This window comes from Taudactylus pleione, unplaced genomic scaffold, assembly GCF_031769625.1.
Source record: "Taudactylus pleione unplaced genomic scaffold, aTauple2 ptg001990l, whole genome shotgun sequence".
NCBI classification, from domain to species: Eukaryota; Metazoa; Chordata; class Amphibia; order Anura; family Myobatrachidae; genus Taudactylus; species Taudactylus pleione.
In genome coordinates this window covers 5,303,956-5,320,890 of record NW_028286386.1, presented here as the reverse complement: position 1 = coordinate 5,320,890, position 16,935 = coordinate 5,303,956, and the positions used below count along the sequence as shown (strand labels likewise).

Here is a 16,935-nt window from a genome sequence, read left to right as displayed (position 1 = left end):
GTCTTCATATGTACTATGTCATTATAATGTGCCACCAGCTTGTGTTGGGAGTTGACAGCCTAATTGGATAATTATGGCTCTTTTCTCTATGAAAGTCCCATATGGGAATCTACAGTTGGTTGTGACTAGTGACAGTTTGCCTATCTGTATGAATAAGTGCAACCCATGGGAAAATTGCCATCCCTCTTTAACATAGTGTCATGTCCTTTAATCTTCTACCCAGTAACAGAAACTTATGCTGTCACAAGTATTATGTTTCCCATGGCATTGGAATAGTCACCATTTTTAGTTGTGGTAACTATCACATTAAGACATCATTATATTGTTTCATCTTTTAGCACACCACCTGGTTCTTCCAATTTTGGTCAACTGCATTTTTCAGCAATGACAATGTGATATTTTACATATTGTACACAACTATGGCCCTCATTCAGAGCCGTACGCTCTGAGCAGAGCGCAGGCTCTGAATGAGGGCCGGGCTCCATTTTCATGGAGCGTCCTCCTGGACGCTCTTATAGCTGTGGGTCACCACCCACAGGCTATACGAGCGTGCATTGTGATGGCCGCGATGGTCGAGACCATCCCGACCATCGAAATTGCGAGTCGGAGCCTGCGGTTGAGGTTTTCAACCGCAAGCTCCGGAGTGATTTTGGCTCTATCAGAGCCAAAATCACTCCCACTGACATCACTAGTGATGTCAGTGGGCCGGCTTCTGACGGGAGGCGTTCCCGTGGGAACGCCCCCGTCAGGGAGGCACGCCCCCGGCACGCCCACCAAAGGGGGCGTGCTGTCAATCAACATTGACAGCACGCCCCCTTTGATCGGACACAACGTGCGAAGGACTTTCCTTCGCTCGTCGCGTCTGGCGCATGCGCACGACGGAGCACCCTCCGTCGTGCGCATGCTCAGTCCATAACATCGACCCACTTGCGAGCGGACAGCCGCTCGCGAGTGGGTCTGAATCAGGCCCTATGTGTCTGTTTTCCAAGGTAATAAAATGTTATCAAATAATACTGATGAAGGTTGGTCCAATCATAAGGTGCTGCAGATGTAACAGGACAGGTTTACTTTATAAATATGATAGAAGTGATGGCAGAATGCACATTAATGTATGTTTACATTTTCTAAGGATAATTCAGAGTAATGAAGCCGTTCTGGGTAATCTCCTAAGACTTGGCCTCTACGTCATTGTGAGTATATAATGAACATTAAGCTTTAACATTAATGCATCAACATGGCGGCACCTATGGAGGGTGCCCAGGCTTACATTTTCTAACAGGAGGATCTTTGTGAACAGCTGTTATAGGCTCAATACACTCTAGAATCACTCAATGTGCCAACATACAAAAAAGAGATTTCATGTCGAAGGTTGAGATAGTGAAATTACTTTCAGATGAGGAGATTGAGTAACTATGGGGCCTTCATAGGTTGCAAGGGACTAGTAATTTCTTGTTCGATGTTGGATGCATATGTCCATCCAAATTGGACACAAAATTGAACGTAAAATCCCCAAAATAATAGACCTGCTTCATGCTGGCAGTTTTAGCATGAGCAGGTGCCGGTTAAACAGAAACATGCACAGATCAGTAAGCGTGCATGTTTCTGTTTTAAAAATTTATAAAAAGTGTAAAATAAAAAATAAAATTACATGGGGTCCCCCCTAAATGCACAACCAGCACTGGGCTTTTCTGAGCTGTTCCTGGTTGTGAAAATACAGGGGGGGAAAAGACATAGGGTTCCACCGTATTTTCAACTACCAGCACCAGGCTTAGTGAGCCAGTCCTGGTTTTGGAAATACAGGGGACTTAATGAGTAGGGCCCCCCCCCCGTATTTTCCCAAACCAGCCCCGGACTCTTTCTAGCGGGGGGTGTAATGCCACAGCTCAGGTACCCTTTCACCCAGGGGCGTATCTATAATAGGTACAGGGTGTGCAGGGCCCATACCGCACACCCTGCCCCTATATTTTTAATACTTACATCTCCAGAGTCCCACGTCAGCGTTATCAGCGCTGTAAAAATTGCCTGGAAAATTACCGCCGCTAGTGCCCAGAGTCTACTGCTGTTGCACTGCACTCAATGCACTGCCAGCCACCGGAGAGAGAGGAGGGGGCCCTGGACGGAGACTACACATGGGTCCCCTCCTCTCTTAATATGCCCCTTTTTTCCAGGTCCCCCGGCCAAAGCATTATACCTGACCACTAGTCAGCCCAGGCCAGGGATCACTGGGGAGATGGGGACCCAACTAATAAAAGACATTCCCCCTCTCCAGTGCACCCCAGGCCCGGGCTGATAGCAAGGGCTATCCCGGGCATCCTTGGGCATTGGGTGCCAGGTTGATTGTGTCAAAAATTAGATTAATTAATATTGTCTTTTACAGTAGAACTAGAATCCCATCAAGCCCCCCCACATGCCGGTACTTGGAGAACCACAAGTACCAGCATGCGGGGCATTAAGAGCCCGCTGGTACCTCTAGTTCACCTGCAAAATAAATATTCAAATAAAGACAACACACACCCCGTGACAGTACAGCTTTATTACACTCACACATACTCACCCACAATCCCTGGAGCCATTCACGTCCCCTTCTCCATGTAGGCATCCACGTCTTCATAAAACAAAAGAAAACCAAGACCCGGAGCCACAGACTTAAGTATTGTCCTCTAAGTACTTCCTGAATGACAGCCCAGCCAACATTTCACACAGAAATGCATGGGCTGAGTGCCTCCGCCTCTCTCAGCTAATGAGCGGTTCCCACCATTGCCATCAATGCTGGGAATCGCTAGGTTACTAAAGGTTACACAACGATCTCCGGGCAGTGGGGCATAGCTGTAGCCAGGATGCACCCCCCTCCCCAAATCATGCTTTGCGTCTGCCTGTAAAAGTGGTCCTGCCCGGGCAGGGAGCCACACGCTGCAGAAGATGACGGTAAAAGCCCAGATTTCAGCCCAATGCCTGATGTGGCTGTGTCCCGGGTGCTGTGTCCTCCGCCCGTGGCACTGCTGGTGCATGTGCACAAGTGCCAAAGACTTTCTGTAATAGCTATATATTAGCCTCCGCCCTACTTACTTGCTTCGTGTTGAGGGCGCTTTTCTGAGGTCATCGCAAGAAAGGTAAGGAAAATCCCTTCATAAAAGTAGTATACATCACATCGATATGATGCAATAGTAAACAATACTTTACCTGCACATTAAGTTATTCTTCATTAATAGACCCCAATGTGCCTTGTGGGCATACTTGCAAACTCTCCTTGATTGTCAGGGAGACTCCCTGAAATTACAGCATTCTCCCTGTCTCCCTGAAGAGTCCAGCAATCTCCCCCCATTATGTAGCTGCTATATACTTGCAAAAAAAGAAACCATAAATATATACTGTGCTCGGAGGTTCGGGACCCACAAACCTTCTGGGCATCAGCATTGAGGCGCTGTTTCCCTGGTCAATGCTGTACCTCAAATTTGAATGGCTGTAAAGCCAAAAACCAGCGGATCACCGGGGCATTCACCTCTTTGTGTGCATCCACTGTAAGGGAGCATGATCTGTAACTAGCAGGAATTCTCACCCCAACAGATAATATTTTAGCGACTCTACTGCCCACTTAATTGCCAAGCACTCCTGTTCCACGGTTGAGTACTTGCATTCTCTGGGCAGCAATTTCCGGCTAAGATAGAGTATAGGTTTCTCCTCTCCATCTACCTCCTGGGAAAGGACTGCTCCTAAACCTGTCCCAGAGGACACAAACTTCTTAAAGTCAGGCGCTTGCAAAACAGGCTCTACACAGTAGGCTCGTCTTAAATCCTGCCAAGCAGTCTCTGCTGGCCTAGACCACATTATTTGGTCTGGGGAATGTTTCTTAAGACACTCTATCAGTGGAGCCATCCTAGTGGCAAAATTACATATGAATCTGCGGTAGTAACCGGCCAGACTGAGAAATGTTCTGAGTTGTGATATACAATTGGGTTTAGGCCAGGTGAGGACTGCTTCCACTTTACTGGGCTGAGGTTTAACCTGGATCTGCCTACGGTATATCCCAAGTATTTCGCCTCCACCATTCCAATGGCACATTTCTCCCGGTATAAAAGATCGGTCGACTGTGATAACATCGTAATTGCGTTTCTGATGCTGCTGAGCTCTGTCCATATGCTCATTCAGCAGTGGCGCAATCTGCCTTAACCGGCCATACAAACTGAACAATTTTAGGATCCTGGCATGACTGTTGTTCCCTCCCTTCCTTTAACATATCTAAAATCCCTCTAGGTTGCCTCCCATAGAGGAGTTCGAAGGGACTGACCCCCGTAGAGGATTGGGGCACCTCTCGCACTGCAAACATCAAATAAGGCAGGAGTAAATCCCAATCTCGCTTTTCTTGTGACACTGCCATCTTTATTATCTGTTTAAGGGTCTGGTTGGTCTGGTTAAAGCGTTCTATGAGGCCATCTGTTTGCGGGTGATAAACTGAGGTGGTAATTCTATCTACTCTTAATAGTCCACATATCTTTCATTAGTTTAGATACAAAAGGGTACCTTGATCTGTCAGGACCTCTTTAGGTATTCCCAGGCAGGTATATAGCATCAACAACTCCCAGGCAATAGTGCTAGATTTCATATTACGTATAGGTATGGCCTCCGGGTACCTTGTGGCATAATCTACTACCACTAATATGTATTGATGCCCACGAGCAGATTTTTCCACCAGCCCTATTAGATCCATACCAATTCTGTCAGAAGGTACAGTTATGACAGAGAGGGGAACCAAGGGTGCCCGAAACCCTGGTCGAGGCGTTGTCTTCTGACACACTAGACATTCCTGACAATATTTTTTTACTGCTGCATGAATGTCTGGCCAAAAGAATCTTTACTGAATACACTGGAGAGTTTTCTCCTCCCCTAAATGGCCACCCCACAGGTGTGTATGAGCCGCCCTCAAAACCAACTACTCGTGTTTCCGTGGAACTAACAATTGGTCTACTTTATTACCCTGCAAATATGTTACACGATATAACAAATCATTTTTCAATGCAAAGTATGGTACACCTTCTGTTGGTAAAGCCTTAATTACTTTACCATTTACTTCTACAACATTTTCAGTTGGCCAAAGTCATGTAAAGACACTTACTTTCTGATGGGAGTCCACTGTGCCTCGGTCTCACTCCCCTCCTGCTGCTCACTGGCTAAGGAGGGCATTACAGCCACAAAGCTTTGGTATACTGCAGAGCTTGGCTCTTGGGACACCCCTGACATGGTCCTTCTGCTGTCATGCCAAGTAACTACCTCTCGTAGTAAAGGAAAATTCTGACCTAGGATCAATGGATAGGGTGCTCTGGTGGCTACTGTGGCTATCTACTTCAGAGATTGCCCTTTTATCACTACCGAGAGGTGCACTTGGGGGCATTCTTCTACATCCCCATGTACACATATAAACTTTACCGGGGGTAGCACCTGATCAGCCCCGGGTGGAACCAGGTTAGCAGAGATGATAGTTAATTCACTGCCAGTATCCACTAAGGCCCAGATTTCCCATCCTTCCACTTGCACTATCAAATGAAACAAGGTGGTTTCCGCTGGGGAAATGTTTCCAGCAGCCATGTTGGGCACCGAGTGAGTTGTTTTTCCGGCACTGCAGTCCATCGGCTCGCCCTGCTTTGGGCAGTCCCAGCACACAGGACCGGGCTCACCACAATCAAAACACACAGCCAAAGGTGGGTTGTTCACTTTAACAACTGAGACCTGGGTTTTAGACTTGGGTACTGGCTGTAACCCCTGCTTGGCTTTATTCAATTTCCCAAGAGTCAGGTACCACTCAATTACCACCGCTAACTCCTCAAATGTTTGGGGTCAGCTTGTAGGGCCCACTGTTGCACCACACGGTATAGTACTCGTACAGCATGGTCCAAAGTCACCATCTCTACTATACACTAAGCAGAGATTTTATCTGGCTGCAACCATGCCTTACTCAAGCCTGGCTAGTTTGGCCATCTGGACCCTTGGAGGCTCAGACGAGTTCATCCGCAATTCCTGAAACTTCTGAGCTTTACTGGGACCAGTCACTCCAACCATGCTGAGTATGGCCATTTTCAGACAAGGATAGGAGTTTGCCTCAGTAATGGTCAAATCGACATTTTCCCTGTGAGACAATGAGCAAGTCTGGCATCCCACTCCTCAGGCCATTTTAAACAAGCAGCAGTATGCTCAAAGGTGCACAGAAAAACTTCAACGTCATCAGATGGGGTAAGCTTCTTTAACACCTCTCGCTAATGCCCACCTTTCCTCATTTCAGTTAACTCTGCATGTAATAACTGAATTTGAGTTTGTTGACCCTGAATCAAAGTTTGCTGTCCTTGCACCTGTGCATGCTGCCCTACTTCCAGAGTTTGCTGCCCTCCAGCTAGTTTAGCAACATTTTTCAAAAGCTACTCCATGTTACACTGCTTTTCCACTTTGTGGATAAACATAGCAGGCATAAGTAACTCTCTCTTGCAAGCCAGATTCTCAGCAATCTATATCAGCTTACTTCCCTTACAACTGCACTACATTCCCTGGGCTTCCAACCCCATACACAGGATATTGTGCACAATTTTGCATATACACATGGACAGATTACCACTGTGAACAACTGCCATTTTATGGCTGGCCTGCCACACTCACCTACCGAGCTGCTAGTAATGTGACTCAGACTCACCAATCCGATATGCAGTGGGTAGAGTCCTGTAATGCATGTCACTGCCACTGTAGGTGGATCCAGTCACTGTATCCGGGCTCTTGCTGCGTAGTAGTATCCAGCAAGGTCCCTGTTTTGGCACCAAATGTGACAAGAATCACATAGACTGGAGTAAAAATCCAACAGAAGTTTATTTTCTCACCGCAGGCAGATATATAGGTCAGTGCAGTGTTCACAGGCAAGATGTCACAGCAGGTACACAGAATCTTCCATACAGCAACACAATTCTTTTAGTGGACCCTCAGGTCCAGGATCCCTAACACTAGCCAGCCCTGGGTCTATAACCTAGGCGACTAATTCACCGGCAGGATCATTGTGGATTTGCACTGACACAACTTTAAAGACAGATAACAGGTGCTGCTAATTAGCCTTGCTTGTGGTTTCAACTGATCCCAGGAAAACCTGTACTGGATCTCATTACCATGCTGTTTATTGCTCCATCTCTGCACAAACCTGCTGCTCCACATTAACCTCATGTGAAAGCATGCTGTCCCTGTCATAATACTTTCAAACTGGATCCTCAGTGCCATTTCCCTGCATTGGTTATAAATCACAATGATCCCACAGCTACATGAATTTTAAAATAATGTTTCTCATGGCCACTTATATGGAACCACTTGTGAGTAAAACACATTACATGAACAAGCCATGAAAAGTATCAGTGTGTATTCATCAATAAAAACAGTAGATCTTACTGAGCAACATCTGGAACATATAAATATAGTGGCAAACTGAGGCTCGTTTACAATTGGGTCTAAGTCAATTTTATGATATGCAAAACAATGGAGCGAGAAAATGGACTTTGGCGCTTCAGTAGGTTTCAGCAGCCGATTTAAAAACTTGGGGAACCCCAGATGTCCCCAAAGAATAAATTCAAAACAAACAGATGGTGTTAATAAATCTGGTGCTACCTTCAATAAGGATTAGGACACAAAATGATGTACCCAAAATGTCCGTACTGCATTTAAATTATGAAGACAATGTACATTCGTAGATGATGTTGAATAGTGAATTATCTCACCACTAATGATAATTACCTAAGAAGGCTGTGGTGTATACATAACAGTAATGTTCTCTACACTTTAAGTGCCTAGTATGTACTGTATATCCTTTGCATTGAGGTATTGAATGGGCTGGTTACTTTAAACGGAATGGGTACAGGATGCCGGCGTTCGGTATGTTGGCGGTCAAGAATCCCGATGCTGACATCTCGACAGGGTTAGAATACTGACACTTTGTTGGTCGGTATCCTAACCCTCCCATTTCTACTTCAGGGTCCATAGGGGGTCCACAGGGTTGACCTTGGGGTATAGCTGGATCTGGATCCACGGGCACCACGCAGTTAAAGCTTTGCTGCTCCCAGGATGCACTTCTGTCCGTCCTCCTCTATACCCCGCACCCGACCACAGGCACCTCAGTTTTAGTTAGTGCCCGGCCGGAGTCGGGTCACCCTGTCGCAGTGGGGCTGCAGGAGCAGCCCCTAAGCTTTATTTTAAAAGATAATTTTTTTTCTTTTTTTACACTTTTAGAGCGGCAGCATCAGACTGTCCTTTAGGATGTCCACGCTGCCGCTCCTTCTCCCCGCTGGCGCCGCGACGCCAGTACAGCTCTGGGGATCGCGGCGGGACCCCAGAGCCTGTACTAGCTGGGCTCTGGGGACTCCCTTGACTGCTGCCGGATGCGACGGGGATCAGGTAAGCCGCGGGTCGGCGTGGTGCGGCGGCCCGCGGATACTTTTTATGCAGTCAGAAGCCTCCGGTCTCTGGGGACAGACCGGAGGTGCTAGCAGCGGCGGCGGGCTCCCCCTCTATTGAGGAATACCCTGCATGTCCGCTAGACCACCAGGGTAACAGGCTGGTAGCGGGACCGGCAACCTGGGGGTTAATTGCTAGCCAGGGGAGGGAGCCTTCCCTGTCTAGCAGCTCCTCCCCTCAGCTCAGCGCGCCTTTCAACAAGCAGTCTGGCATCGCTGAGCTGCTCTTATCTTACGGCCACTCCTCCTCTGAGGTCTCCGGCGGCCATCTTTACTGGCAGGCATCGCAGACTCCCAGGCGGTATCAAGTGGACCGGTCCCCTGTTTACCTCTCCCCTGCTAAAGGACAGTGTACACAGCGCTATAGCCCTCCCAGACACTGAATCTGGGCGGTTGATTGTAGCGGAAGGTGCAGTGAGTACTAACTTTTCTGCATTGTATGTGACTATTGCTAGTGCTGCCTGTCTGTGACTTATTCTCCTTGCTGTCAGCTTATAACTATCCCTTTCCTTCTCCTACGGCCCGGCAGGTGTGTGGGGGAAGGGTGTTTTTCTGAGACCCTCACTTATATAAATCACGTATTTGTGGGGTCAGTCACATACTGTTGTGTGCTACACAGTACCATATCTGGGCTGTTGTGTCGCATACTGGTGAGTGCGCGGGTGTTAAAACCGTAATTCCTCTGGTGATACGTATTTCTTGTGTATTTACGGTATCATGTCTGATGAGGAGACTGAGCGCTCTGTGGCTCCTGTGATATTTTCCTGCAGACGCTGTGCTGCTGGAGTTGATGGGGAGGACTTATCTCAGGATGGTCTGTGCGGGCGGTGCCAGCTGGTACCGGGCCCACTCCAACCACCCTGTATCACAGGACCCTCCTTGGGCGATGTTTTCACAGGTGCTGGCGTCTATTGCGGACCAGTTATCGGTCCCATCAGCGGTCCCTTCTAGGGCGTTGCCGCAGCCCACCGTCCCCCATTCCCCGGGTGTTCCACAAATGTTGCGGTCTCCCCCCGGGGCCCAGATTGTGGGTCCTTACTCGGGACTGCCTGTGTATGTGCAGTCTTCCCCAGTGACGCGTCAGTCTGTAGTGCCTTTGCAGAGTTTTGCTCCGACGGCTCCTCCGCCTTGGGTGGATGTTCTCTCCAGCTCCGTACAGAGTCTGGCGGCTTCATCCTCGGCGTTTCAGTCCATGTTGCAAGGTGATGTGCCACCAAGGGCGTCTAAACGTCCGGTTGTGAGTTCACTAGCTACGCAGTTGTCGGACTCGGAAGTGTCCTCAGATGATGGAGAAATCCATGAGGACTCTGATGCCATGGGGCAGGAGGTGGAAGCTAAGTCCTCCATTAATGTTCCAGCCTTAGTTAGGGCGGTGCGGGCTATCCTACATGTTGAGGATGATGCGCCGGCTCCTAGGTCGAAGTTTCCTAATTTTAAAAAGGCCAAGGTAACTTCAACTGTGTTCCCCCTGTCTAATCAATTATCAGATCATATGGCGGCGGCCTGGCAATTACCCAGTAAGAGGTTCCATCCACAGAAGAGGTTGGCGGCGAACTATCCTTTTCCTGAAGCTCATTGCAGGAAATGGGAGACTCCGCCGGCGGTGGATTCCCACGTTACCCGCTTGATCAAAAGCGCGACGCTGCCATTGCCGTCTATCTCCTCTTTGAAGGATCCCACGGACAGGAAGGCGGAGACTTGTTTAAAGTCCATTTATTCTCTTTCCGGGGCGGTGGCTCGCCCGTCCATGGCTATCTCCTGGGTGGCTAAAGCCATTGAGGCATGGGCCAATGCCTTGGAGGATACCTTTCCTGATGAGGCTCCGGATATCCAGAGAGCGTTAGTGGGACAGATGCGGAATGCAGCTTCCTATATTGGGGAAGCGTCTTTGGATGCCAGCCTGCTCACTTCTAGGGTGTCGGCTGCAGCGGTGTCTGCTCGGCGCTCCCTGTGGCTGAGGTCCTGGAGGGCTGATGCAGATTCAAAAAAGGGTCTGGAGGCCTTGCCTTTTAATGGTGATTTACTATTTGGTCCAAGTCGGCTTTCCTCCCTTCGGCCTCTGCGCCGGCTAAAGTGAGGAGCTCTGCCTATCGGTCCTTTCGGGTTCAGGATAAGGCCAAGGGCCAGTCCTTCCCGGGACATTCGGCGACCAAGGCCACACCCAAGCCCAAGAAGCAAGCATGGAGTGCTCGGCGCCCTTCTTCCAAGCAGGAGGATAAGCCTGCTGCCTGATGGGACGGGCCTCTCTCTGGGGGGCCCCAGAGTGGGAGGCCGACTTCTCCAATTCGCCCAGTGTTGGCACAATACCACCACGGATGACTGGGTTCGAGAAGTAGTCTCTCAGGGGTACGCCCTGTCTTTTCGGTTCAGGCCGCCCCACCATTTTTTCTGTACGAGTCTTTCTCTGGACAAGACCAAAGCTGGTCAGATTCAGGTAGCTATAGAATCCTTGCTACAAGCAGGGGTCATTGTTCCCGTTCCGCAGTCTCAGCGCGGGACGGGGTACTATTCTACTCTGTTTCTGGTACAGAAACCCAATGGTTCTCATCGCCTTATACTGAATTTGAAGTCTCTGAACAGATACCTCAGAGTTCCCAAGTTCAGGATGGAAATGTTACGTTCCATCATTCTGGCGATGGAACCCGGGGATTATATGGTCTCCCTCGATATCCAGGACGCCTATCTCCATGTGCCCATAGCACCGGCACATCAGCGGTATCTGAGGTTTGTTATCCTGAACCATCACTACCAATTTCGGGCGTTGCCTTTCGGCCTTTCCACGGCTCCGAGGGTGTTCACCAAGGTGATGGCAGTTATGGCTGCCCACCTTCGGGGTCAGGGTCTACGTCTGTTGCCGTACCTGGACGATCTTCTGCTGCTGGCGAGCTCCCCGGAGGTGCTTCTTCGACATCTCCACCTGACCATTGCTTGTCTTCAAGCACACGGGTGGTTGATAAATTGGAAGAAGTCCTCCCTGATTCCATCACAGCGGATGGTTCATTTGGGAGCCCTGCTGGATTCTCGTCAGCAACGGATTTTCCTGACTCCGGAGAAGGTCTCCTCCCTGCAGCTGCGGATACACAGTTGCCTGAGCAGTTGCCGTCTGTCGGTCCATTCGGCTATGAGAGTTCTGGGGTCCATGGTGTCGACATTCGACATGGTGGAATTTGCCCAGTTCCATTCCCGGCCCCTGCAGGGGCTGATTCTATCGGAATGGAACGGGTTACCTCACCGGATCCGCTCTCAGATGCTGGTGTTGTCCCCGGAGGTTCGGCAGTCTTTGGCTTGGTGGCTTCAGACAGCGCATCTGGTTGAGGGGCGCCCCTTTTGGATCCCGGACTGGGTCCTGCTCACGACGGATGCCAGTCTCCGGGGTTGGGGGGCAGTGACCGGCTCATTATCGCTTAAGGGTCGTTGGTCCGCGGAAGAAGCTCTTCTCCCCATCAACATCCTGGAACTGCGGGCTGTATACAGGGCCCTGCAGTCGTCCGGCCCCACTCTTCATGGAAGGGCGGTTCAGGTGAAGTCCGACAATGCCACCACGGTGGCGTACATCAACCACCAAGGGGGAACTCGCAGTCGGGCAGCAATGTTGGAGGTGTCTCGCATTCTGGCTTGGGCGGAGTGTCACGTTCCAGCGATCTCGGCAGTCTTCATTCCCGGAGTCCTCAATTGGGAGGCGGACTCCCTCAGCCGTCACGACGTGCATCCCGGGGAATGGTCGCTTCACCCAGAGGTGTTTCAGCTACTCGTGGACAGGTGGGGGCTGCCGGAGCTGGACTTGATGGCCTCCCGTCACAATCACAAGTTGCCCGTTTACGGGTCAAGGACAAGAGACGCAGGCGCCTGTCTTCTAGACGCTCTGTCGGTGAAATGGACGTTTCACCTGGCGTATCTGTTTCCTCCGATATCCCTGCTTCCTCGGGTTCTGCGGAAATTCAAGCAGGATGGCGGCACGCTCGCGCTGGTGGCTCCGGCATGGCCCAGGCATCCTTGGTACTCCGATCTGAGGTGCCTCCATCGACGCTCCGTACCTTCTTCCTCAGCGTCGGGACCTGTTGTCTCAAGGGCCCTGCCTTTACCCGGATCTGGGTCGGCTGTCTTTGAAGTCGTGGCTCTTGAGACAGCCGTCTTGAGGTCTAGGGGTTTCTCCAGTTCGGTCATTGGTACCATGCTTAGGGCACGCAAGCCTGCTTCCGCGCGGATTTACCACAGGGTGTGGCGCACTTATTTTCAGTGGTGTCAATCCAGAAACTATGATCCGCAGGTGTTCCGGGTTTCCAGAATCTTGGAGTTTCTTCAATCGGGTTTGGACCTCGGCTTACGCCTGGCCTCTCTGAAGGTTCATGTGTCTGCTTTGTCCGTGTGGTTTCAGCGACGGATTGCTACACTGCCAGATGTTCACACCTTTTTCCAAGGTGTTCTCAGGATCCAGCCTCCCTTCGTGCCTCCGGTGGCTCCGTGGGACTTGGCGGTGGTACTGAGGGTCTTGCAGGGTCCTCCTTTTGAGCCGCTTGAGTCGCTGGAGCTCAAGTGGCTGATGTTTAAGACCATTTTTCTCCTGGCAATTGCTTCTGCCAGGAGGGTTTCAGAATTGGGGGCGCTTTCCTGTCGCCCTCCTTTTCTGATTTTTCACCAGGACAGGGCGGTGCTCCGCACGCGTCCTGAGTTTTTGCCCAAAGTGGTCTCAAAGTTCCACATTAATCAGGAACTTGTTGTGCCAGCTTTTCAGTCACCTGATCTTTCTGCTGGTGAGGCTTCCTTGCATGTGGTCCGGGCACTTAGAATCTATGTGGACCGGACTGCTTCGGTTAGGAAGTCGGACTCTTTGTTTGTCCTCTTCGGTTTTCACAAGAGGGGTTGGCCTGCCAACAAGCAAACGTTAGCCCGTTGGCTTCATTCGGTTATTTGTGAGGCTTATGCACAGGAGGGTTTACCTGTGCCAGCCTCTGTTAAGGCTCATTCCACTCGTTCTGTGGGTCCCTCTTGGGCTGCTAGACGTGGCGCCTCCGCTGTTCAGCTGTGTAAGGCGGCTACTTGGTCTTCAATTCAGACGTTTTTGAGGTTCTATGCGTTTGACACCTTCGCCTCTCAGGATGCATCCTTTGGGCGCCGGGTACTCCTTTCAGCGCAGGAGCGTCCCCGCCCTTAGTTGAACTGCTTTGGGACATCCCCAAGGTCAACCCTGTGGACCCCCTATGGACCCTCTAAGTAGAAAACAAGAGATATGGTAAGAACTTACCTTTGTTATCTCTGTTTCTACGAAGTCCATAGGGTCCACAGGGCGCCCGCCCTGACACACCTGGCTTCCAATGGGCTTTGTGGCTGGTCACCGGTTTTCCATCTCCCATTTCTGAGAGTATGGTTTCTTGTGTGTTCCAGTCTTCCTTCTCTCTGTTTAGTCTCCTCCTCCGGCCTTAGCTGCTTACCAACTGAGGTGCCTGTGGTCGGGGGCGGGGTATAGAGGAGGACGGACCCAAGTGCATCCTGGGAGCAGCAAAGCCTTAACTGCGTGGTGCCTGAGGATCCAGATCCAGCTATACCCCAAGGTCAACCCTGTGGACCCTGTGGACTTCGTAGAAACAGAGATAACAAAGGTAAGTTCTTACCATATCTCTTGTTTTTCCTTACCCTAACCCTCCTTCCCCAGTGTCTGACCCTAACTTCCCCCCCTAGTGCCTAAACCTAACCTCCCCATCCCCGCACCCTAAACCTAGCCCTCCCCCTTAGTTCCTAAGCCTCCTCTAGTGACTAACCCTAACGCTAACCCTCCCCCTAGCCTCGCTACTTACCTTCGGGATGCCATCGCCGGGATCCTGACAGGTGTCGGGAGTCTGGAACCGGCAATCTGACCGCCGGAATCCCCTTTGTCAGCATTTTAACCGCATCCCTCTAAACAAGGCATAGCACAGACTCTGTAAATAAAACAAATATTTAATCTAAACTGCAATAAAAGCATAGATACACATGGTGAAAACATTTTAAAAAACAGTTTTGTGGGATATAGATATTAACTAATAAAAAGCAGTAAGGTAGGCAAATGTTAATATGGATTCGAAATTCCCCAGCCAGGATGACTGTAGTAATAGGCAGTAAGATACAAGTCCTGCTTTCCTCCAATATAGCCAATGTGTTGTGAGACATAAAAAAGGTCTCTTCTTCAAGGCATCATATACTATGGCATCATATTGATGATTGGGACAGCTAGAGCTCAACATTATGGCCTCTTAGCTAAATCACAAATTGCATTGCTATTGTACTCAAGGTCTGTTGGAGTTGTTAAAAGATACTATGACAATCCCTTGGTACTAAATCCTAGTGTCTATGTTGACTACCACTCAAACATGACCTGCTATGTAAGAGACCCTTTCTTCCATTAGGACTTGACCTGTGTAGATTTGACAGCATAGCTGTTGGGTACATGATCTTGCAAGCAAAAGGGTTGTTAGAGCAGGCCATTCAGCTTATTTTGTAGACTTGCAAACCAATTTTTTCTAGAGTACCACTGTATGTGGAAGGAGTATCTTGTATGATGTGCAAAGAATGGAGTTCCTGGTTCTTTTCGGTTGACACGCCTTCTGTTTCTCTTACATTCCTGTGTGGATGTGGGATTGCATCTTGCATCTCTCAAGACTCAGATTTTGATTATCTATATTTTCTCAGCACAAGCTGGCAGGTATCTTAGAAATGTATACCTTCAGTGTGTTTTAAACATCCAACCACCTAATGTACCATCTATGGCCAAGTGGAACTCTTTAATCAGTTGAGCCTTAATTAATCACTTGGAAAGTTACTTTGTGTTAGCCACCTGATCAGCAAGGAGCGTGTCTCAGCTGACAGCTTTGTCTTGTAACCTTGCTTTGTCTTGTAACCTCCTTATCTCATATTCGACAAAGGTTCTTCACACCAAACCCTCCTGGTCAACTCAAACGTATATTTCATGTCTTGTAATTCTGGATTTTTCACTGGATCAGTCTAAAGTTGTCCACTTTCATATTCTCTTGGATGTAGTGAGAACCTTAAAAAGCTATGTGGAGAGAAATACCTCCTTCTTCGATGACCATGAGAGAAGTTTGCCTTCTTCGGAACAGTCTAGTTTGCAATGGATCATAGCCACCATTTGCAAAGCCTATTTTTCTGTGTCCTGTACAGTATCAGATCACAGCTTATTCCACCAGGTCATGAGTGCTTCCTGGGTGGTTCGACATGGAGCCTCACTGGAACTGAGCTGCAGGTTAGTGGCGTCTGTCCATACCTTCACACAATTTTACAGGTTCAACATCTTTGTATCTAAGGATGCTGATTATGGGCAGTATGTTTTGCATACAACTGTTATGCATCCCCTCCCCTCAGGGCAACTTTGGAACATACCAAAGGTATAGCAGGGTTCCCTAATATGGATGAAAGAGAAAATAGGATTTTTGTACTTACAGTAAAATCTGTGTCTCTGAATCCATTTAGAGGACACTGCGATCCCTCACTAGTTTCTCTAATATTTTAGTCTGGTTGTTTGATTGTTTAATGGTTTAGTCTTTCTCATGGACTTTGTTAGTGTTTAAACTGAAGTCTTTCCAGGTGAGGGCATAGAGGGGGTGGAGTCGGAGACCAACAAGTCTGTAGTGTAATTGTGCCCTGCCCCAGCACTAGCGCCCTCTATACTACAAGATACAGGAGTGTCTCCCAAATGGATTTAGAGAAACAGGTTTTATGAGAAATACAGAGATTATATTTTTTTTCTCCAGTTTACATTTAATTTTGCTGTGCAGATGTGATTTGTAGCAAGACCACAATTTACATACTGTAGCAAACAGTTTAACAAAACTATAATACATAGTAATAATACATTGTGGTCAATAGACGTTTGAGTACTTTTATAGTTTTCCTTTATTTTACCGTTTTCTGGATTTTACAATCTTAGTGGCTTCTTGACAGATGCAAAATAGGTGCCTTACTGTATTTTATATATGAGGGTTGGATCCTTTTACATGTCTCCTTATAGTTGACTTTCCATGGCTAATCAAAGTGACAATAATTGCCTTTGTGTGCTGCCCTTATAGTAGGTTAATATGCTTGGCATATATAAACAGATGTCATGTTTTTGTTATAATCAGGCAAACCCAAATGGGCCTGGGCTAAATAGCCCAAATGAAGATTTTTATGGAATTATTGCAGGCCTGGCCGGCGCCCTGCTTCTCTTAATCATCATTATGATTATCTCCCTGGTCTGGATGAAGAAAAGGTACATGTACAATCTCTTTGTGCTATCACTGGAACCAGGGGCGTAACTATACCTACAGGGGCCCCATAGCAAAAAATTTAATAGGGCCCCCCTCTCAGCCCGCGGCCCCCAATCTCGTCCCGCTCTTGCCCCCCCCAGGTCTGAGGCCCCCCCGCCAGTGGCGTAACTTCATCCCAGGTGCCCGGAGGCAAGATAAATGTTGGTGCCCCCCCAAACTAAAATGTACCACCC

General features: G+C 48.9%; 1 protein-coding gene across 1 annotated transcript in view; it reads left to right on the top strand.

Annotated features, from left to right (window-relative positions):
* Positions 1-16,935, top strand: part of CDHR2 (cadherin related family member 2) — a 156,421-nt gene that overhangs the window by 131,829 nt on the left and 7,657 nt on the right. Inside the window, exons 23-24 of the mRNA XM_088465411.1 lie at positions 1,130-1,190; positions 16,577-16,704. Of these exons, the coding sequence (XP_088321537.1) occupies positions 1,130-1,190; positions 16,577-16,704 (189 nt within the window). The remainder of the gene's footprint in view (positions 1-1,129; positions 1,191-16,576; positions 16,705-16,935) is intronic.